This window comes from Siphateles boraxobius, unplaced genomic scaffold (genome assembly GCF_051911475.1).
Source record: "Siphateles boraxobius isolate OS27281-9 unplaced genomic scaffold, OSU_SipBor_1 6, whole genome shotgun sequence".
Classification (NCBI taxonomy): Eukaryota; Metazoa; Chordata; class Actinopteri; order Cypriniformes; family Leuciscidae; genus Siphateles; species Siphateles boraxobius.
The window spans coordinates 17,919,705-17,942,382 of record NW_027509186.1 but is presented as its reverse complement, the minus strand read 5'-3'; the positions used below and the strand labels follow the sequence as shown (position 1 = coordinate 17,942,382).

At 36.0% G+C, this 22,678-nt stretch overlaps 1 protein-coding gene across 1 annotated transcript in view; it reads right to left on the bottom strand.

The window, feature by feature from the left end:
- crppa (CDP-L-ribitol pyrophosphorylase A) overlaps positions 1–22,678 on the bottom strand; it is a 33,625-nt gene that overhangs the window by 7,888 nt on the left and 3,059 nt on the right. The window contains 7 exon segments of the mRNA XM_077207989.1: positions 8,756–8,887; positions 10,730–10,822; positions 11,173–11,253; positions 13,092–13,180; positions 15,452–15,497; positions 15,926–16,030; positions 20,014–20,163. Of these exon segments, the coding sequence (XP_077064104.1) occupies positions 8,756–8,887; positions 10,730–10,822; positions 11,173–11,253; positions 13,092–13,180; positions 15,452–15,497; positions 15,926–16,030; positions 20,014–20,163 (696 nt within the window).

Genomic DNA, 22,678 nt, shown 5'->3' with positions numbered 1-22,678 from the left:
GAGGCACAACTTATGATGTCCAAAAAAAGAGCCACAGTTGCTTCCCAGATTGCAGAAACTTCCATTTTTATTACAAATATGTTGTGCCAATTCCCCAGGAAGTGACCATTTTGTTATCTTGAACACACGGGATGGAAACTGTGATATTCCAATTTTACGCTTGCGTTAAATTTGCAACTTTGGTTGGAAACATATTGTAGCTACTGGCACATGCACAATTAAACTCCACAAAAAAAATTGAATCAATCAAAAAATTTTGTTTTTGTTTTTGAGGGTCGTGGGTGGGGTTGGGGGGTTTGGTTGCACCAATTGAAGGATGCTAGTGTAATAATTTATAATATAATTGAAACATTTTGATTGCATTAAAAGGACTGACACTGTAGTTATTGTAAGCAAAAAAGGCTGATTTTCTGCATTTTCCGTTTGTTTTTTGGGGGGGTTTGACCAATAAATTTTGGTGCATTAGTGCGAAGTATCAAGAATACCCAACGCACGCTGCCACGGTACAGATCTTTTATTTTAACACTGTGGTACAATATCAAAGGAGAAGTGCGCTGGCTTGGAGTTGTCAGCAGGGATCTTTCAAGCCCAGACAAGAAAAATAGACTTTTTTTTACTTTTCCTCCCACAGTGCATTTGTGCCAGCCATAATGATGAGGAAAACGTAAAAACAATTAGACATGGAGAAAGGGGTAATATTTTGAGAATGAGAAATGACTACTGGAACGTAAATCCGACACTAAGCGAAGGTTATGGCCAAATACATTTATGCTGTCAAAGGCAGACGAGTATAAAAAGAAACATTGAGGTATACTGCACCCTGACATCATTTTAGAAGGGGTGATTTTAGAGCGATTAAAGGATCTGATACCTTTTTGTGGTCCTGCATTCATCATAGTAGTGTATTGACTCCTATAGAAACCTGCACATACCCAAAACATCATTAATTCTCAGAAAATGTGACTGATTATTTGGCGATTGAGCTAAAAACAGCATCTAAAAAGGCACCAGTGCCCGTAAGACTATATTGTAAAACTCAAGATGGTCCAAATTTGGGCTAAACCAGGCATCCAGTTTCAAAAACGGGTGGATATGGGCAGGTGAGAGAGTCTCTTTTTTCTCTTTTCTAAGGAGCAGCTAATCTCCTCTCAGGTTTAGAATCCTCAGCTGGATGCTTTGAGGAGTAGGAAGTGAGGGGTGGGTAAACTGCTGGGCTCTCACAGGAGGGATTAGAGCAGCCATATATCATTGTGACAAGCCTTTTCAGCGCATGACAGGCCACAAGGCCCCGTGTGTGAAGGAGATCCTGTGACACCTCCTGTCACTCATTGGCCAGGCACTGATAGGGCTTGAAATGACCTTTATCACACCGTTAGATCACCTTACTGACACTAAGGCACATGTTAAAGAATTGTTATAAAGACTATCTATACATCTATCTGGTCAGTTTGTTATTTGAAAGAAAGAAAAATTATATTCAGAAATGATGCATTAAATTGATAAAGACAGTTATAGTCAAATACTGTTATTTCAAATACTCATAATGTTCTTTTGAACTTGCTATTTATCAAAGTATGCTGGAAAAAAATGTATCAGGGTTTTCACAAGAATACTAAGCAGAAAAACTGTTGTAAATATATGACATTTCTTTTGCACCAAATCAGCATATGAGAATGATCAATCTATCTATCTATCTATCTATCTATCTATCTATCTATCTATCTATCTATCTATCTATCTATCTATCTATCTATCTATCTATCTGTCTGTCTATGTCTCTGTCTGTACTGTATGTCTATCTATATATCGATCTGTCTGTCTATCTATCTATCTCTCTCTCTGTCTGTCTATCTGTCTGTCTGTCTGTCTGTCTATCTATCTATCTATCCGTCTGTCTTTCTGTCTGTATATCTATCTATCTACCTATCTATCTATCTATCTATCTATATATCTATCTATCTATCTATCTATCTATCTATCTATCTATCTATCTATCTATCTATCTATCTATCTATCTATCTATCTATCTATCTGTCTGTCTATGTCTCTGTCTGTACTGTATGTCTATCTATATATCGATCTGTCTGTCTATCTATCTATCTCTCTCTCTGTCTGTCTATCTGTCTGTCTGTCTGTCTGTCTATCTATCTATCTATCCGTCTGTCTTTCTGTCTGTCTATCTCTCTGTCCGTCTGTCTATCTATCTATCTATCTATCTGTCTGTCTGTCTGTCTGTCTGTCTGTCTGTCTGTCTGTCTGTCTGTCTGTCTATCTATCTATCTATCTGGCTGTCTGTCTGTCTATCTATCTATCGCTCTGTCTGTACTGTATGTCTATCTATCTCTCTGTCTATCTCTCTGTCTGTCTGTCTGTCTATCCATCTCTCTGTCTGTACTGTCTGTCTGTCTGTATATATATATATCTGTCTGTCTATCTATCTATCTGTCTGTCTGTCTGTCTATCAGTATATCTGTCTGTCTAACTATCTATCTCTCTGTCAATCTATCTCTCTGTGTATCTCTCTGTTTGTCTGTCTACCTATCTATCCGTCTGTCTTTCTGTCTGTCTGTCTATCCCTCTGTCTGTCTGTCTATCTCTCTGTCTGTCTGTCTGTCTGTCTATCTATCTCTCTGTCTGTCTGTCTGTCTGTCTGTCTGTCTGTCTGTCTGTCTGTCTATCTATCTCTCTGTCTGTCTGTCTGTCTGTCTGTCTGTCTATCTCTGTCTGTCTGTCTATCTATCTCTCTATCTGTCAATCTATCTCTCTATCTGTTTATCTATCCATCTATCTAGTTTACTCCTCTCTCACAAAGCTGCTGTGTGGCTGCTAGCGTCACACTTCCCTCAGCCTGGAATAAATGTAGAAAACTTTGCATATTACAAACATACTGTGGAAAGACTGAAAGAAATTATTTGTTTAATGAGGCCTGTCATTGTTTACACACAATGAATCACGCAAACATCTCTCCGTTGTCTATGTGGAGGGTGATTAGCTTGAAATAGTTAAGCAACTTGGAGGTCCATTTCATGGAGGTTTCTGTCTTAGCTTCACAGAAAAGTGTCGAAAGACTGAAATCAAATCCTGTCCTAAAAGTAATCTATCACTGACCAAACTGGACACAAGTAAGACATGTTAAGAAAGAAAAGGCAAAAAAGACTAAATGTTTTTAATGAAGACTGAATGTGTATTTATGAGAAGAGGTTTACTGATCCTTATCAAATTCCAATGTTCTCAAAACAATAAATTCACCAAACAAGTTAAGTGCTCCACATGCACAAACATCTGGCAAAGGAAAAACAAACCCAAAGATTCCAATCAAACAATCCTGAAAGACTACAGCGACAAACTCCCCCAAATGTCATCTTAAACTACCCTTAACAAAGATCTTGTTTAGTGCAGACAAAAGAAACAACAAGCATACAAGTACATTTTTAAAACATTATATTCTAAATGCATTCATTTTTACTTATAAAAATAATACAGTCATCAGCCCCTTTCACACATACAGTCTTTACTGGAAAATTACTGGTAACAGATCATGAGTGAACAGGACCTTTTCAAATATACCGGTAAATTGGTTCCGGCAATTTACCAGTAAGCGAATATGTAACATTCAGATACGTGATCATACAAAAGGAATATCTTTATACCGTATCCCAAAAGAAACAAAACGGAGAAACAAGTGGTTGGCGGCAATAAACAGGCAAAACGCTGATGGCGGTGTTACTGTTTGGCTTCCAACTCAACACAGTCCAACTCAACACAGCTTTGCAGTCTTCATTTTGGATCAGGTAAGTTGTCCCCTCGGAGGCTAATGAATGGTTTCTCGGAGTTTGGGATCAAATGTTATAAATCCACTGTTGCCATAGAAATCCGCAATGTGTGTGTGCACTACCATTCAGCATAACATAATATTGTCATAGCTGGACACATCAGGCTCCCAATTTTACGAGATATATATTATTTTTTTTGTTTTGCTTTAAACAGAAAATCATTTGTTAAACAAACGTTTAGCTGTCGCCCTTTATGATAGAACTATTGTGCATTTTTTCACCGTTCTAACGGTGTATGGGTTGACCACATTTTGCGACGTTTTTTTTGTAGCAGTGAAAAAAAAACTACCAACATTAGCTAGAAACAGTATTAAACTAGTAGTAAAGAGTAGAGAAGAGAGCCGTGAAACTGCTCAGTTAGCTTCAGAGTCAGTAGTTACTGGTAAATGCATTTACCTAATACACTGTAGCCCAATGTCAAAACGTTTTTATGTAATTATATTATTAGTATAATAATATACTAATAATATATATTACCCACGGCAATGGATCTTTTATTATGGGTGGCCCACCCCTAATAATAGATCCATTTCCACTGAGTAGCTGACGGATGTATTCCGTCAAAATGGCTGACACGCGGCTAGGGGTCACGTGACTGGGAGATCCCTATAAGATGTTTGCAGCGTTGAGCGATGTAGCCAACACAGACGTGTTGATTTCTTGAACGCAATGGCCAATCAGAAGCATTTTAGACAGACTCCCTCACCGCTCAAAACTGACTTTTTGTTCAGTGCTGAATTCAGCATGCTGACAAATCCTCTAATTATAACAAACAAAGTGTATATATTATGAAAGATTCATTGTGCAGTCAGCTTCATTGATAATAACAGAGATGTGTGAGATCGCGATGAACTGATGTCAGCTTTAGATTTTAAGGGAGCGCACTTTGCGCGCATTCAGTCATGCCAAACCATGCACGCAGTAGCCCGCTTGCTTTATGTAAGCAGTGGTTTGTGTGTTAATGCTTTAATAACAAATAATTTATTAGGAGCATTTATTCTGATGGGGTGGCGACACGTAGGCGAAAGTATTTGGAAGTAGCCTACAAAAAAAAGTCTATTTGCGGGCGGGAGCGGGACAAAACATAAATGTTGCGGGCGGGAGAAAGTAACATAGAAAGTAGTTGAGAACGTCAGTTAGACCCACTTATTAAAAAAATGGTCGGGTTTAAATCGGGCTCGGGCTCATAATTACAGTTAATGTGTCAGGCCGGGCCGGGCTCGGACACAATGTGCACGGGCTCGGGTAGGGTCGGGCTTGATTATTTGGCCCCCAATCTAAGCTCTACAATGGATGACTTCAGACAGAAGCACATGGATACCACAGCTAAGAACAAACTTACTGCCGATCCACTTTTCCATGTTGATAAGAGCATTAAAATAAGAAAAAATAATGGGAAAAATAGAAATCAAGGGACATTTAGAATTCATAAAAATGTGCGATTAATTGCGAGTTAACTATGGCATTAATGCGATTATTCGCGATTAAATATTGTAATCGTTTGACAGCACTAATATATATATATATATATTTAATGGCGTTCTGCAGGTTTATGTGAATGTATCATAACTTTAGGATGTTAATAATTATGACCATAGACGCATAGAAGTAAAGACTAAATATATTATACCTTATGGGAACAGTCCCCTTCCCTCCAAAATTAAACACACAAAAAGTTTATTCAATTCAAATATATATATATATCTGACTAATTAATGTCATTTTGTTAATAGATTGGTGTGCCAAGAGTGACATTAGTCTTCACGTAGACTGAGTTAAGCAAGAGTCTTGTGACAAATTATAATAGGACATTACAGCCATAAAAAAATCATAGTACTTGGATACTTAAGTACATTTGAAGGCAAATACTTTTGTACTTTTACTCGAGTGAATGTTTAAAGGCAGCACTTCTACTTTTACTTGAGTAATATTTTACCTTGAGTATCTTTACTTTAACTCAAGTACATGGTATGTGTGTACTGGTACTTACATTATCCCAAACGTTTCAAACAATGTTTAAATCCAGAGAAATCAGCCATTTTAATCAGGACACAGACCGTGTCAGTTCATTTCATCACTTGTCAATGATCATATTTTCATAGAAACCATGGAAACACCAAAGCAATTTAATATATAATATGTGTTTTATTAGACAGGTGAGCAACTGTTAGGATAGATTTTTTAACAGAAAACTAATCATTGTTATATAGCTCAACACGATTAGTCTTTTTGTTTGAATCTCGTTTTCTTCATTTACTGCAAGTAACATGTTTTTACCAGGTGAAAATGACAACTCCCATGATTCAATGTTCATTCACGGCGTCATCAAGCTATGCCTTTGTTTTGAATAAGCAGCCTCTAGCGGCGAAAATTACATATTATGCCTTTAAGCCCTGAGTTTCCCTTAGTTCCTTGTCGAGTGTTAAAATTGGCTGCATCCAAAAGCTGAAAAATGCTGCCTTCTGAGAATGCATTCCAAGGTAGATCCGAATCCAATGTTAGCTTCGCTTCCTGTCTCTGAGATGCCTTCATCTGTACCTTCACTGCCTTTAATATCACACAATCCTGTGCTTTTCATTTTGTGACAGTTGAGCTAAAAATAAAGATGGCATCTGAAGGTTGTGGTTGGTGGTCAGTTTGTATGTAAATATATGTTTCTGACCAATGTTTTCCAATTCTAATGTCATTTCTACCAAAAAATTACTATTGTAGTAATTAAATATTTGCTTAGTTTTCACTAAAGCTCTCTCTATTTTGCTGTAGATCATTAAACCGTTACGCTGCCTCAGAGGTCTGTCCGAAATCAGTTTCGTGAGGTGCCTTCATGCGCAAACACTGCCTGCAAAGTCATTTCCTGATAGGGCAGCGAGGGAAAGAGTCAGCTGCCTAAGCTTTCGGGCGCAACCTTTACGTTTAAGCCTGTAGTATTTTGTTGTTTCTGGTTAGGGCTGTGACTTTGGGAGATTTTTACCAGATTTTGGTTGGTGGGGGGGGGGGTTATATATAAAAAACACCCCCCAATATATATATACACACAAAGGGATATAGCCTAGCCTGCCGCTCTGCGCTTTGAGAGGGATCAGGGATGTGAGACACAATCAGAAAGACCAGCTCTTTTTTTTGTATATCTTCATGTTTTCTACTTGTTGTAAAAAGTCTGAAGAGCTAATTTTATCTTCCTCAGTGTCAAGACATTTTGGCTATGTTTGATTTTGCGCTGACAGAGAAAGCGAAACTAAAATCACCCGCACAAATAAACTTGACTCGCCTTACCAAGTCTAATGACAAGCACAAACTGTGTTAAAAAGAATTTGACGTGCAAGTAAAAAGGTAGGCTATCTTTCCTACAGCGTTTTTCTACTTTACCACAGTAAAGAATGCGAATATAATAAACCTATTTTAAAGCGATCCACGCGAAAATGGGATACATGAGTGAAGATTTGGGAAAAGAAACAGGAGATTCCATTTTCAGTGGAATAACTAATGGTATAGTGTTAAATTTGCTGATAATCAGGTGACCAGATCGCAAAACAGAATACTAAGCCGACAAAGCTTACATTTATGGGCTCACGCACAACTCTCTCATTCGTCATGAATCCAAACATTTGGTTGCGATATAACATTTAATTGCTATCCTAATATTTATTTTGTAAACAAAGCTTTGTGCTTCACTCCTGTCATACTATTCATGTAAAACAGCATTCACATACAAACAAATGTGTTTTGGCGGACCACTGCCGGTGATGCAGTTGTCAAGTTTACCGGCACAGCCCTATTTTTGGTAGTCATTAAAAGTTAGTTTGATTGTCACACGACTCTCTTGGATTATCTACTGCTGCTCACCATAACGGACACGCTTCAACCCTTACAATTTTTGTACAAAAACAGACCGGTCCATTATTTCTTACCGTGCCTTTAAGAAACACAACTTTATAAGTGAAACGAGATTATTGGTAAACATGTTTAAGCAGACTGCATTTGTCTATTGTTGTGCCTTAGTTAAAGTTCAGATCAGATTTATGACCATTTTATGCATAAATCAGTATTTATAGTATGTTTTAATAAAGCATCAATCAATTTCATCTTAAAAGATCAAGAAAAATGTAATTGCTTGTGATACAACCCTTTTACATTTTCCCAACGGTGATCATCAAAACTTGATTTTGACTGTATGACTGATGCCAGTGGAATAAATTCAGTGTAGTATTAGGCAATGGAAAGTCTATATACTTAACCGTTGGCTCATCCAAAAACCCTCAGGCGTGACTAGAAGCAGAAAACGTTTGACGGTTTCACCGACATGCACTGCATCTCAAAAACAATCTGGATAAAATACAGAATTAAGAGGCACGACCTCTAATTGAAAAAACCTTATGTCATGTATGAAGGTAGTTGGAAGGGTCAGAACTCACAAAGCGAGTCTTGGCAGCTATTTTGTGAAGCATGAATAAGCGCATCTGGGAGGAATTATCCTCATTATTACGGGACCTATGAACGTGATTTATGCTTGGTCTTTATCTGCACTTCCACTATCTCACAAAAATAAGCACTTTATCATGACGAACACATATTACAGCCACTCCCTCTGCTGTCTGAGCATTTTTAATGGGGGCCGCAGACAGACAGGGCAAATTCACACATCGATCTTCATGACACAGACTTGTGCTGACACTACAAAGAGTCTAGTGAGACACATCTGTGCAAGATTCTTTCTCCGGACCCAAAATGACTATTAACAATGACAATGATTTTTAATTATTCTCAAAAGGACAAGTTTTAGACCTCCTGACCAAGCATTGAAACAAGGTTCCTCCTGGATGCTCGAAGACCTTTTATTCATGCCAGATCAGGCTCAGATAAAGCTTGTAAACAGAGCAACAATTTCACATTTTGGGTGAACTATATCTTTAACAGAAAATTACCTTGGAGTGATCGATCTCAATTCCATAGAGCAGAACATTTCCCTGTAAGACTTCGGAGGCCAGACCCATGAAGGCTGTTAACTCGTCTGTCTTCTGGCTATCGACAGACCGCTTTGTCATGTTCAGCTGTACCTGTCAAAAAAAGAAGAAAAGACATATCCATTCATTTATAGCAGGGCTTCCCAAACAGGGGGGGCAGGGGGTTCTTGAGTTGATGAAAATTAATTAAATGAAATTAATTAAATCATACAAATGTAAAATTAAATCTAAAATCTAAGATTCCTAAAATCTAAAATAACTAAATGATAGTAAATAAATAAAACTAAAACATTTACTTTTATATACAAATATATACAAAGAAATGTGAACATGAGAATGTGTTGTCAAGTTATTGAAATACAAACTTAAAATCTAAAATTACATAAATACAAAAATAAAACATTTACTAAAACAGATGAACATTTTTTTTACCTACAGTAGTTTACCTACATGTCATATAACTATTAACTGGCATCAATATTAACTTAAAATCTAAAATTGAATAAATAAAAAATAAAACATTTAAAAGATGAAATATTTAGGATGTTTACCTGCATGTCATGTAAACATTAACTGACATCAGAGAAATGTGAACACACAGAATGTGTTGTTAAATTATTGAAATATTAACTTAAAATATTTCAAGTAAATATTTTAAGTCAAAGGAGTTTGGCTGACAAAAAGGTTTGGGAATCTGTAATCTACAAGAATTAAGAAATACATTTTAAAAAAAAAACTTTCTTTACTGACTATAGACATATTGAGGAATTGATCATCCCATACTAACCTGCCACTTATCTAAATAAAATATTCCCTATTCTTCAAAAACACTTTTGATATATGTGGAAGAGGCACATTCATTTTAAAAGTACCCCATAGTACTCTTAAAAAAAAAAACACTCACAAGTTCTCTGTGTATTTAGACAGGTTAGGCTCCCATGTGAAACAGCGAGAACCAGCTCTGAGCGAAAAGTTTCCATTGCAACTGACCGAGCATTCACCGATCCGTTAAATTAATACAGTTTATTTTTCCGTTCGCTTACATCACCATTTCAGGAAGATGTGGCTTGTGTGTATACGCACCAAATAAAACAGAATGTGCTCATATTGCAAATTGCTTAAAGAAAAATTTTAGGTCATAGCCTGGAGAAATGGGGGAAATGCTGTTTACTCTATCATGAAACTCCAAAAGCACAAAAAAAGTAACTGTGACAGCCAAACAGGAAATGTAATAGCATGTTAAGAGGATACAAATGTAATGTAAATGTAAAGAAATCAAGCAAACCTCTGAACAGCTCTTTATAAAAAAATCTTGAAGCAAGGCTTGAGATTTTACTCGCAATCACACGCTCTCACTGCCACAAGTGTTATCTTATCATCACATCTGTGGTGGTGATAAGAGCAAAGCATCTGTGAAATACTAAAAACAAGGGAAAACATAATGATAGAGAGTAGAGGTTATCTAACAGGCATTCAGAGGGAATGGTAAAGGAAGCACATATGGATTCCCACAGTGGGGTGTGGATCCCTGGATTCAGACGTCAAAACTGCAGGAGCAGAGATTTTGTGTTTTCGAAACACATTTAAGAAATTATTCAGGGTGAGAGTGATGTTTTGAGGTACACATGCTGGATAAGAACCAGGAACCCAAACATTAACGGTTTTTCCAACTCTCAATACTGCCATCAAGCAAATGTGCTTCAGAAAAAAAAGAAAAGAAAAAAAAATCAGATGCTCTTGTTGATTTTTACTTTTTAAAAGTAATTTACCCTAAAGCATGTGACCCGGACAAGATCATGTTTTGGCCTAATCATATACAAATACCTTAACTTACGGTTAAAATAAAACAGGAACACATAAAAAATTATTTAATCCCAACACAACGAGCGCTTGGCCCCTTGGCTGTTTAGATTAATGGGGTGTATGGAAACTTACCCAAACAATAACTACTGGGTATAAACGAGCGTGGCTAAGGTCCTTAAAACGTTTCACCATTTCTAGGACCCCTGAGAAGTTTGATCCACTCATCTAAAAAAAAAAAGAAAGAAGACAAATCATGTTAGTCACATTAAACTAAATTCAAGGGCTATATTTTCTAAATGATGTCTTTAAATACTTCTGTGAACATGTATAATAGACTTACTCAAATTAAACAGAAGCTCTTATGAGTTTTGATTAGAATGGTTAACGTTATACACCAAACATTTATTTTATTTATATACAATTAAACAATAAATATAATGTATCCATCAGGAATTGACGGAATCATAATAATACATACATTACTGTTCAAAAGATCCAGTTACATGCAATAAGAAATTCAATTTTGATTTATGCTGAGTTTAATGTGAAAATACATGTGTCTACCGTTGACGTACAGATATGTAAATGAAGTTTGGGGTTTTAGACAGGTACTCCGTGTTACTCTCTTTTGCACATGATATGATGTCTGTCTCAATCTGTGAAAAAGAGAAAAGAGCCCAAATTCAATAAAACAAGCAATATCACAATCAGGGTAGACAGAGGGGAAAAAATAATATTTATTAATATCTAATGCAACCACAAATGCTCTACATATGAAATCCTACCATAGTCCTCATATCAAATCATTTCCTGTCCCTGGCCTTGTTGAATATCTTGTACAGAGATGAAATGAACAGAAATAAACAGAAGGATTTGGCACGGACTTGACCTTGAAGAGAAATTTGGAAATATGAAATGGCTATTGGAAACACATGCAGGGATTATTCGCTCTTGAAAGATAACCAACCGCGGCTTTAGACGAAAACCAGTTCGCTCCGAGCTATGTATTTACGAGATCATTACGACATCTGAACCATTGAGCCCACACGAATCCTGTTCACAGGTTATTTGAATGGTGGCAGACCAAGAATAAGCGCTTCATAATGACCAAAAACCCCAAAAATCAGTTTCAACAAGCCACACACCTCATTAGGCGTTATAGGTCACGCAAAAAATTCTGGTAATGCTTTAATTTCCAAACATTTCCAATCAATTGACATTTCTGATCATTCTTAGGGATTTGTAAACTATTCAAAAAGAGAAATGTGTTTTTACCGGGCAAGGAGTTCAATTTTAACCGCAGTTACGTGTTGGGAATCATGTTGGCTCATGTTGTGCTTTAATCCGAGGTTGACGTAGGAATACATTACAGCCAAGAGTTATGCAGTATCACTGAAATGCCAGGATTACATTTAGTCAATGGAATTTTATAGTCTCCGATGGATTTAAAGTGGAAATTTTCGTGTGAGATTTACTTATGTGGCTTAAGATGATATATACACTACCTGCATGCTCTCAGCTCTAAATTATCTTGAATTACCACAGCTGAGGAATGTGAATATCACTCCCAGTCACATATGAAATGTCACGTTCGAGATCTGCACCTTATGGCACACGGATTCAGACTTTAATCCTCCATTTCCAAGCAAAAAGTGTTCGCCCCTAGTGAACATGAGCCTTTGATGAAAGTAGACGGCAACCCGTTCCAGTTCTTATCTGCAGCATACACGGGTGTAATTATTACATCTCGCTAAAAGGATCATCTTATCACTCTCTGTTGTCCTTTATAAGCAAAACACGCAGCCAGGGCCAATCATACCACCTGCATATGCCTGGAACGGGCTCAACTCGAGTTCCACATCACTGTAATGGAGACACTGTAATGGGGATTATATTTACCAAATGGCACTGGGACAAATTCAAATCTCCTGCTTTTCTTTCATCTCCCTCGAGTCGTAGGAACAGCTCGGGAGAACTGACCCCGGCCGGCACCTGGGGGAGCGGCAACGTCTGGAACCAATCAAGCCGTACTTGATGCTGGGTGCTCTCATGTTCGCAACATTATCAAGAGGAGGACATGTGCTTGATGAAGAACTTGGAACGGCTACAAAGGAGGATGGTCTTGCATTGCATGGAGCCCGAATGAAACACATCATATTTCCTTTTTGTCAGTGCACTGGAAGATGGATCTCCAACCGCGAGAGCTACAATGTGAGGACATGTCTCAAGCTGGACCGGCTCCAAAAATCAAAGTGGAATAAGTGGGAGGGTGGTCACACTTGTAAAAGACACCTTATCCATTTAAGCAATTACATCTAACGGGACGGCTAGATTATTGCTCAAGCCATCTGTGACTCCTCATGCTTGGTTTGTAGGAAATTGGGGTAAAAGGAGTCGGGATGGAGATAGATATATCTAAACATCTTAATACTCAATGCATTCCTAAGCAAATGTTAACTAAACCGTAATAAGAGGGATGTCATCTTCAACATACCATGTTCAGATTTTTCTTAAGCGTTTTGGTCAACTCGACGGCTTCTGCTTCAGCTCCTGCGATGATACACGCTGACATCGAAAGAGTCTCTTAAGGGAAAAAGAAAATAATGTTTCAAGACTAAACAGATAAGAAAGTACAAGAGCATTGCCAAAATGAGTATATTTGATTTAATCTTAGTCACTGTAAGTTAACCTTGTTTGTAACCCAGTGTTGGAAATGCTACTCTGAGGCTTCACAGGGTTTCACAGACAGATTTAAGCCAAGGATTTAGATTAAGATTTAGATTAAGACAGGATTAGTCCTTAGGTCAATTATGAAATTTAAGTAGCTTTTATAAATGTGCCATAGAAAAAAACATTACTGGCATCCATCTTAAGACAAAACAATGGCAGTGACATATTTTAAGATGTATCCGTGCAAGTTGCTTGCAGTTAAAACAGTTTAAACATGCATTTTAGTCTGGGACTAGTTTAAGCCTTTTCTGTGAAACCAGGGGTAAGAGTGTTGGTCAGCAAAACTACAAGTTCAAAATATTGATGCTATTTAAGAGGTCAGCTTGAGTCAAACCCTAAAAAGAGAGTTTACATGGGTCTACAGGGGTCTTATCTTTTAAATATCTTAAATACAACTATAAAATAATATTGTTTACTTTTACAATTTAAGTAGTATTTATCTGGAACAAAAACAATGAGGTTCTAGGCAACCGCATTAATCTTGAACAAATTTCAATCAAAGACAATTAACAAAACTAGAAAAAAAATCATAATTAAATATAACTGGATCAAAACATAGTGACAAACAGAGACATTTCAATAATTTGCTACAAAACTGTAGCCTAGAAATCTAGACGCACCCTAGCGGCAGCAAATGTAATTTGCAGCCAGGGTCGTCTAGCAACTCTCCATTGGCTTGCGAGCATGAAAAACCAAACTCTAGTCAGGCCAATCACATCGTGTATAGAGTCGGTGGGCGGACTTAACATAATGATGGCAGAGATGTGACGGTTCCGCATGAATTCCCTGCTACTTGAAAACAAAGAAGATGCTGGAGCTGCTGCTGGCGAACAGCGGCCTTTCGAATCGGCTTTGGCCGCGACTCTGGAAGACTTAGAGTTAAGCTTTTCTTTGAGAAAATAACAAAGAACTGCACTGAAGTCCGTCGCTCTGCCTTCTTCGTTGCTCTGGTTGGTTGTAGCACTCTGCTATTGCGTGCAGAGGGAATTTGAAAGGCAACCGTTTATCCCGCCCCTTGGAATGAGCCCTGCCAATGGTGTGTTCCCAGACCCAACATCTTGATGTGGGTCTGGCTTGTCAGGCTAACAAAACTGTGTAAAAGGGCTGGACTCATTTTTTTGGTTCAATAATTTTCTTGAAATAAAAGAATAAAAAAAATGTATTAAAAAAAAAAAATTGACTGGGTCACAAATGCTGTGTGTTCTTTTTTGTGAGTAAATTCCTTAAGGAACAGGATTTATTTAATGTAATGGGAAAAAAATTAAATACAATGTGCAATAAATGTTTTAGCTCAAGAGCACATGACTCAAATACATAAGCTTCTATCATACTGAAAGCTATCGAAGTTAATCAGAGGCCTTAGCAACAATCCTGGCATTCAAACTCAAAGATAAATGGCTTTTTCCCGACCTTTCTCCAAAGGTAAAAACAGGGATATAGTGGACTAGGCAAAAGGAAACTTTAAATACAGCCAAAGGGATACTTTATTGTAAAGACAGGCATCAGAAAGCGGAAAGTGGCCCAATACTCAGCCAAGTTTGAAACATTTTTAGGCAATTTGTTGTTTTATTCCACTTATGTTGACATTATGGAAATGGGTTACAAGCCAACAGCAGCTTAATGCACTGACTGAATAGACAGGGTCATAATCGTATTACCTGAGTGCATGGAAACGTTTGAACCACCAATACAATTGAACCCCCACATACTGTATTTAATGGAAAAATAGAATGCTTTGATTTCTGTCCAAACCAGAGAACTGCCCCCTGCTTGGTCAACTCGTATCTTACAGGTCATAATAGGTCACTTTTGCAATTCCTCTTAAAAATATTGTTTGTATATAAAAAAGACAGCATGTAGACATCTAGAAATGGCAGTTTGCTTCTGTGGTTCACAGTCTCTTTTTGTATATTTACATACAATTTACTAACAGTTTGTTTTTGCCCAATGATGTCTCTAATTGTGGAAAACAACCTATTTTGACTTGCCCAGTTCAAATGTATAATCAAACAAGATCAACTCTGCAATAACAATAGTGAATGGCAATATTGTATTCCCAGCAATGTCTAAAATCAGTGGCCTGTGAAATATTTCTTTCTTTATTGCACAACTTGAATACAATACCTTTAATAATAGCCTCCGCAGCTGCTAGATCTCGCTTGTATGTTACCTACAAAAGATAAACAAGTGTTATAAAACATCACATTAAAGGACTGGGCAAAAATAACTGTTTGTGCTTGGTAGAAATGTGCCAAATATGACTGAATATTAGTTTTGTGGTCATACACATTGTTAGGAAAGATTTACGGTTTGTTCCAATATGTTTACAGTGCGGTCAGAAAAGTCTGAGAACACTATGATTATGATTCCACTTTTCATTTTGCTGACTGAATACAAACTGTTTAATTACAGTGGATTACCAGTACAAGTAGAAACAAAAAATATAAATGAATTTTTTAAACTATAAATTAGACTATTAAACTAGAATCTGACCTTTTTTCTATGTTTAAATGGGGGAAAAATACTTTTGGACCCCACTATTTATGGCATAAATTCTATATGCATGACAGGGGAAAAGTCAAATTTTTTGTTCCTTACTTTCCACAGAGTCGGTGGTCCCTCTATGAGCTTTGCATTCGTGCTGCAGTACTGCAGGGCCAAATGTAGGCACTCCGTCCCAAACTCAAAGTCAAATTCACTGCACTGCAAAGAAGCAATCAGGACAAAAACAGAACAAAATGAAACAAGAAGCCATTCAGTTTGATAAATGCTGCACTGCAAAAATTATTTCCTTCCTCAGTATTTTTGTCTTGTTTTCCATTACAAATATCTAAACATTCTTAAAGCAAGTGACATTTACTTGAGAAGCTTGATGAAAACATTGACAAACAGCAGCATTTAACTAAATATTTTGCTAAAAAAAGAAAAAGCAATGCAAGGTGAATAATTATTCTTGAAATAACATAAAATAAAACAAAACAAAGGTGCACTGCAAAAAAGAAAAAGATCTTCTTCCTGAGTATTTTTTTCTCGTTACCCATTACAAATATCTAAACATTCTTAACTCAAGTTACATTTACTTGAGAAGTTTGATGAAAACATTGACAAACAGCAGCATTTAACTAAATATTTTGTTACAAAAAAGCAGTGCAAGGTCAATAATTTTCTTTAAATAAAATAAAAAATAATAACAAAACCTGATTTGATTGGGTCGGTAATTTTTCTTGAAATAAAATTAAACAAATTAATATAATAAAATAAAAAGATTTTTGTCTTGTTTTCCAGTACAGATACAAAACATTCTTAAATCAACATAAATTTACTTGAGAAGCAAGATTAGTCTTGAGAAGTCTTGTTTTAACAACAATCTATAATTTTATAAAGATTTTGTGACTTTAAGCTTAAAAAAGAAAAACATTTCCGCCAGTGTGGTAAGAAAAATAAACGCAATTTAAGGGAAATTAATTTATTTTTGATAGATTTTTTTGAAAAACAAGAATTGTTATCTTATGTCATGTTGCTTCTCAAGTATTTGTATCTTGATTTGAGAATGTTTAGATATTTGAACTGGAAAACGAGAAATACTGGGGAAGAAAAGCATTTTTGCCGTGTGAAGTTACTAATGACGTAAATCAGAAGAATACAAACCTTCAGTCAAACACGTGTGTAGGAATTAACTTTTCAGGAAAGACTGTTTCTTACAGAAATACATGAAGGCACGTGAGATTTTTGTATATATATATATATATATATATATATATATATATATATATATATATATAAATGTCCCTAATTCTGGTAACACATTGAAAAAGCTGAATAGAGTCCTTGAAGCGAATCGCTCCAAGACAGCGGTTAGATTACACAACCTAAATCATGCCACCCGAGACGTTAGGGGGGGCAATATCTACAGCAATATTTCATCCTGGGTGGAGCGGAGAGCTTCGCTTACAGGGCTCTGTGATTTCAAGGCAAATTAAAGGAGAAAGTCCTGCAATCATTTAACCTTTGGCATTTTTTCCCCCTTTTCATCAACACACAGCCAGACCCTCACGGGGTTGGATGTCTCTTCTTTTGTGAAGCTCAAGCTCTCTGAGACTCACTGAGATGGCATGCTGAAATGGCATCAGTCATTTTGAGGCTACCACAGAGAGGGTTTTGACACATGGCCGTTGGCTACATCCAAAAAACCCTCACTCAAAACACCCACCTGAAATAACCTCTATTGTAAAAAGCGTCAAACCCGCTGAATACTACATAAAAAAAAAGAGGTATGGACTGTCTTATGTCACGTGGTGGCAGAGACTCATAGAAAAGGGGGTTCAAAAAGTAAGGAGAAGCATATAAATCTTCGCAGACCCTTCAGTGTTGGAGTTGGAGAAGAAAAGCCCCAGAAGAGCCGGGGTATCAGGTGACACCCAAGCGGGCTTGATATTACCCATTCTTCAGATTGCCTCATCCGCTGTATTTCTCTATGTCATGGTTTTATCTTTATTTAGAATTAATTGAGGACGGACAGCTGCGACTTGACACAGAAAACTCATGCCAATGTTCGATATCACAGCCAAAAACAACAGGACTGTGAAATCAAAGTTTTCCAGGAGCAAAAAATTCGGCACCCAAAAAAATGGTCCTCTCAGCAGCCCCATAAATCTCATTGCTTCTTTTTAACACTTCTATCTGTTACTGTTATCGAAAGTTTGACCAAAGGCGTAATCGAATCCAAAGATTACAAAGAACTACAGCAATAAACGAGGTAAAATACACACCACTTCCATGAGAAACTTTAGTCAACATTTCTGTTAAAGCATTGTTTGAGTTGATCTTGAGAGGAAATACTGTAATTCTGCAGTCAGCTACGTGACCTAGGCCAGACTAAACCATTAGGATTTATTCTTCTGACACAACACACTACCATGGGAATAATAATAATACTCAAGTCACAGTGCCTTAGAGCAGAAGGTACAGTGGATTTATGCAAATCTCAGGTACAATTAACAAAAGAGGCATATTATATATAGGCATATTATAGAATTATAAAATATACAATTATGCAGATGATATGGCACTTTTTATGGAAAGACTGTACATTTTGAGTATGAGGAGCAGGTTTTGAAACTAGAAAAATGGTGTGAAGCAAGTTCTTTATTGTTAAATGTAAGTAAAACAAAATAGTTAATTCTAAATTATTCAGAGCCTCTAACAGAAATAATTTGATGTGATCAAACTGTTGAATTTGTGAAGACTTAAGTATTTGGGAACCATGATTGACTGTAAATTGAATTTTTTCTGATAATGTGGATCTTATTTGTAAGAAAGGAAATCGAAGGCTATTCTTGCTAAGGAAATTGAGAGAATTTTCTGTGTGTCAGGTTGTTCTGCAAAGAGTTTATATAAGTTTAACTGAGAGTGCTTTAGGGTATAATATAAATGTGGGGTTTGGACAAGTTTATAAAATTAGAAATTAGACAGAATTACAAGAGTAGCAGGTAAAATTGTAGGATCTAAGCAAAAGTCAGTCACTCAATTATATCAAACTGCTGTTCGGAGGAAAGCTTTGACTATAACAAGAGACACAAACACACCCCTTGAATCATGTTTTTGAATTATTACCATCACGTTGTGAGTACAGAACACCAAAAGCGATTAAAGTAATATATAAACAAAATTTGTACCAAATGCAATAAGTCTTTTGAATAAGAGGTAGGAAATGTGAATATTTTATGAATATCTTTGATATTGTGTATTGTTAGATGTATCCGGTGGATGTTGTCTATTGTTAATTGTTTTTGTGATTGTATGGCGAGACCGAAGACCAATTTTCGGCTAAGGCTGAACAATAAAGTACTTACTAACTAACATGTTGCTCCAAGATTTGACCACTGAGAGTTTCTTTGTCATAGTGAGGTACTTGTTGTAGTAAGCGCCAAACGCACTGGATACTACATTAAAAAAGGTCACAAAGAATATTGCGATCAAAACTCAATGAGCAGTACATAAATATAATACAATTATTATGTATATTAATTATAAATAATTATTTATATATGTATATAATAAAATATTTATTTAATAAAAAAGTATGTTCAAGAATATTAACATAAAATGACCAAGAAAAAAAAAGTTAAAAAATGGGATATTTATGAACAGTCCATAAATCTAATATAAATAAACATAATAATTATATAAAATAGTTAGTTATATCAATATACATATTTTATATTATAAAATATGTATTAAATAAATATATATTTATAAATAAACAAACATTAAAGTGGAACAATATCATATTGAGATTCAAAAAGCAACAAGCAGTAGACAAATCTAAAATAAATTATAAAATAAAAATAATTATTTATATAAATATTTGATATTATAAGATATCTATTTTATAAAAAAAAATATGTAAAAACAAATATTAAGATTGAAGAGTCTCATACAAATTGGGCTCGAAAAACATCAGTAGTACATACATAAAAAAATAATGAATATATAAAAAAATATTTTATTACAAATGCATTTAAAAACATCAAACTACTGAGATGCCCAATATTACAATAAAAGTCACTGCGGGGATGTCAAGGTGTCAGAGGTTTCTATTATCAGAGGAAAGTCAACCTTAAAGTACTTTGCACATTGAAAATAAGGTTTATGCTAAACAATAAATGTGTCTGGGTTGCTCATACCCGCTGGTAGGCCTGGAAAATAATGTCATAAAGAAATCCTTGAGGCATTTCACTGGCTCGGTACTTGGCTCTCTCCAGCGAGTGGTCCAGGTAGCCTTCTGACGTTGTTGCGATGACCGTGGACACCAGAGGACGTATCGTGCCCGAGGCCTGAAAAGAGCAAGAAAGGTGGACAATAGGACAATTAAAAACAGGCCCTGTGAAAATCTGTTTATTGGTTACAAAACAATGGTGCATTTGGGTCAGCAATGAATCACTATCCTTCTCAAATTCTTATGAGTGTTTCATAAACATCTGGGTTTTGCTTTCCAGCCCTTGTCATAGCCTGGAAGGGGAGATTTAAAAGAAAATCACAGAAATCCTGAACCTCACGTATCAAAGCCAGCAAAAACATTACTAAAACATCTTATCCGGTTTCATGCTGTAAGGAGTAGTGCTGAGAGGTGTCAACAATATGTTTATCTTGACACTGACGTGATTTATGGACATTGGAACAGCCCGCAATGCAGTCAAACCACAAATGAACCAGGATTTCACGTCCTCTGCTGAATTATTCTGTTCCTGATACAGATTTCAATATGTTTACCTTGGAGGGACGGAATATTCTGTGGGTAGGGGATTCATGTTCTGTCACATATCTTAAGATTTATAGGTATTAAAAGAGATACTCTTTTTGGATATTTTTCATATTTATCATATAGCAGTAGTATTGTGAAATATTATGTAGGGCCCTTCGATTTCCGCAATGCAGAAAACGTCATAGAAGTTGGCAATTTTTGTAAGGCTGTACACTTAATAAAATCACAATTCCCTGGTTTCACAGACAGGGCATAAGCCTAGTCCCAGATTAAAATGCATGTTTGAGCTGTTTTAGCTGAAAGTAACTTACATTGACATATCTTAAAATATGTCACTGTCATTGCTTTGTCTCAAGATACACTCAAGCAATGATTCTTTCTAAGGCACGTTTATAAAAGCTACTTAACACATCACATCATATATTGTACACACATAAACTCAAAAACCTTTGGTTTATTTTGAAGAAATTGTGACAAAAATATATTTCTATTGAAAAGAATGCACCTCTCAAAGTAATATATTAATAATAATACAATAATAATACAATTATTAAAACTTAAAGGAATAATCAAACTTTTTTTTTATTTGTTTACATTTTAACAGTAAACCTCTGTTGTGCAGCAGAAACGAAAGGAATTGTTTAATGTTAATTTGATTACACTTAAAAAGATTGAATAATTTAGTAGTTTTATGCCACCATTTGCTTACCACAATTTATGATGAAAAATTTATTAAATGATAAATGTTTTTTTTTTGTTAAACTTAAATTAACACAAAAAAGAATTAATAAATTATATACATTTCACGGTTTCAATTAATTAGACATGCTTTTTGATTACTAATATTTAATTTAACCATAAAATATGAGTGCAAAAAAAAATTAAATGGAAAAATAAAAAGGAAATTTGGGAAAAAATAACAGATTTCATAGGGCTTTATGCAATGCAGTCAAATCACAAAGGAAGCAGAATTTCCGTCTTCTGTCGAGTTATTCTGTTCCCAGTTTTAATATGTTTACCTTGGAAGGGAGACATATTCTGTAGGTAGGGGATTCTTGTTCTGTGGCATATGGAGTTTTTTCATATTTATTATATAACAGCTTCTCAGTCAGACACATCAGGAATTCTCCTTCAACAGCTTAAGGTGGCCTGACTTGTGGCCTGACAGGCATTTGGACCGTGGTACAGCAAATTATGAGGGGAGTGTTCAGATAGTGAAGACATTGGCCCTGTCCCAAATGGCGCACTTCATGTGGACTTTTCAGTCTCGTGGACTGCCCAGTACCCCTTAAATTGCGTGTGCTCGCTGAGTCTATGAGTCCGTAGGCCGTCCCATTCATCATTTTAACGCTCTGAAGAGTGCTCAGCAGCGCCCCCATTGTACTCTTGAAGCGGTCTTCCGCGAAGCCCGCATGGATGCAGGCTCCACACATTTTAACTACCCAGGAATCCTTGCGAAAGGCCAATCAGATAACGGATGCAAGGAGATTTCGCTCACGGACAATTGTTAACATGGCTGAGAAGAAAATATTTAAGTCTAAGTATCATTACGTTTTTTTTTACCTAGGTCATACAAGTTTATACAAACATTATGATCATCGACCAGTGGTTGATGTCTCAAACATAGGCTAATAATAGCACGCTGAATAATACGATCGCATTATGATTCATTAAATAAATAGAACCAAATGTCCCCAGGGATCTATTTTGGGACCTTTATTGTTTTCTCTTTATATGCTCCCCTTGGGCCTCATTTTTCAGAAGTATAACATTTCATATCACTGCTATGCAGATGATTCTCAGCTTTACCTTCCAGTAAGGCTTTTACAACACTGCTTCATTTGATGTGTTATTGGGATGTGTAGTTGATATTAAGAGCCCATACAGAAATGTAATATATGTCAATATATCTAAATTACATATATAATGTCAGTGCCCATGTATGTCTGCTGCCTATATGAGAATATATGCAAAATTCATATATATAAAACACAGACATATATGAAACATATATTTCAAAATATAGCAAAAATGGCCGTTTTCATGTAAGTGCCATATATTTTCCCATATATATGTATGTCACATAT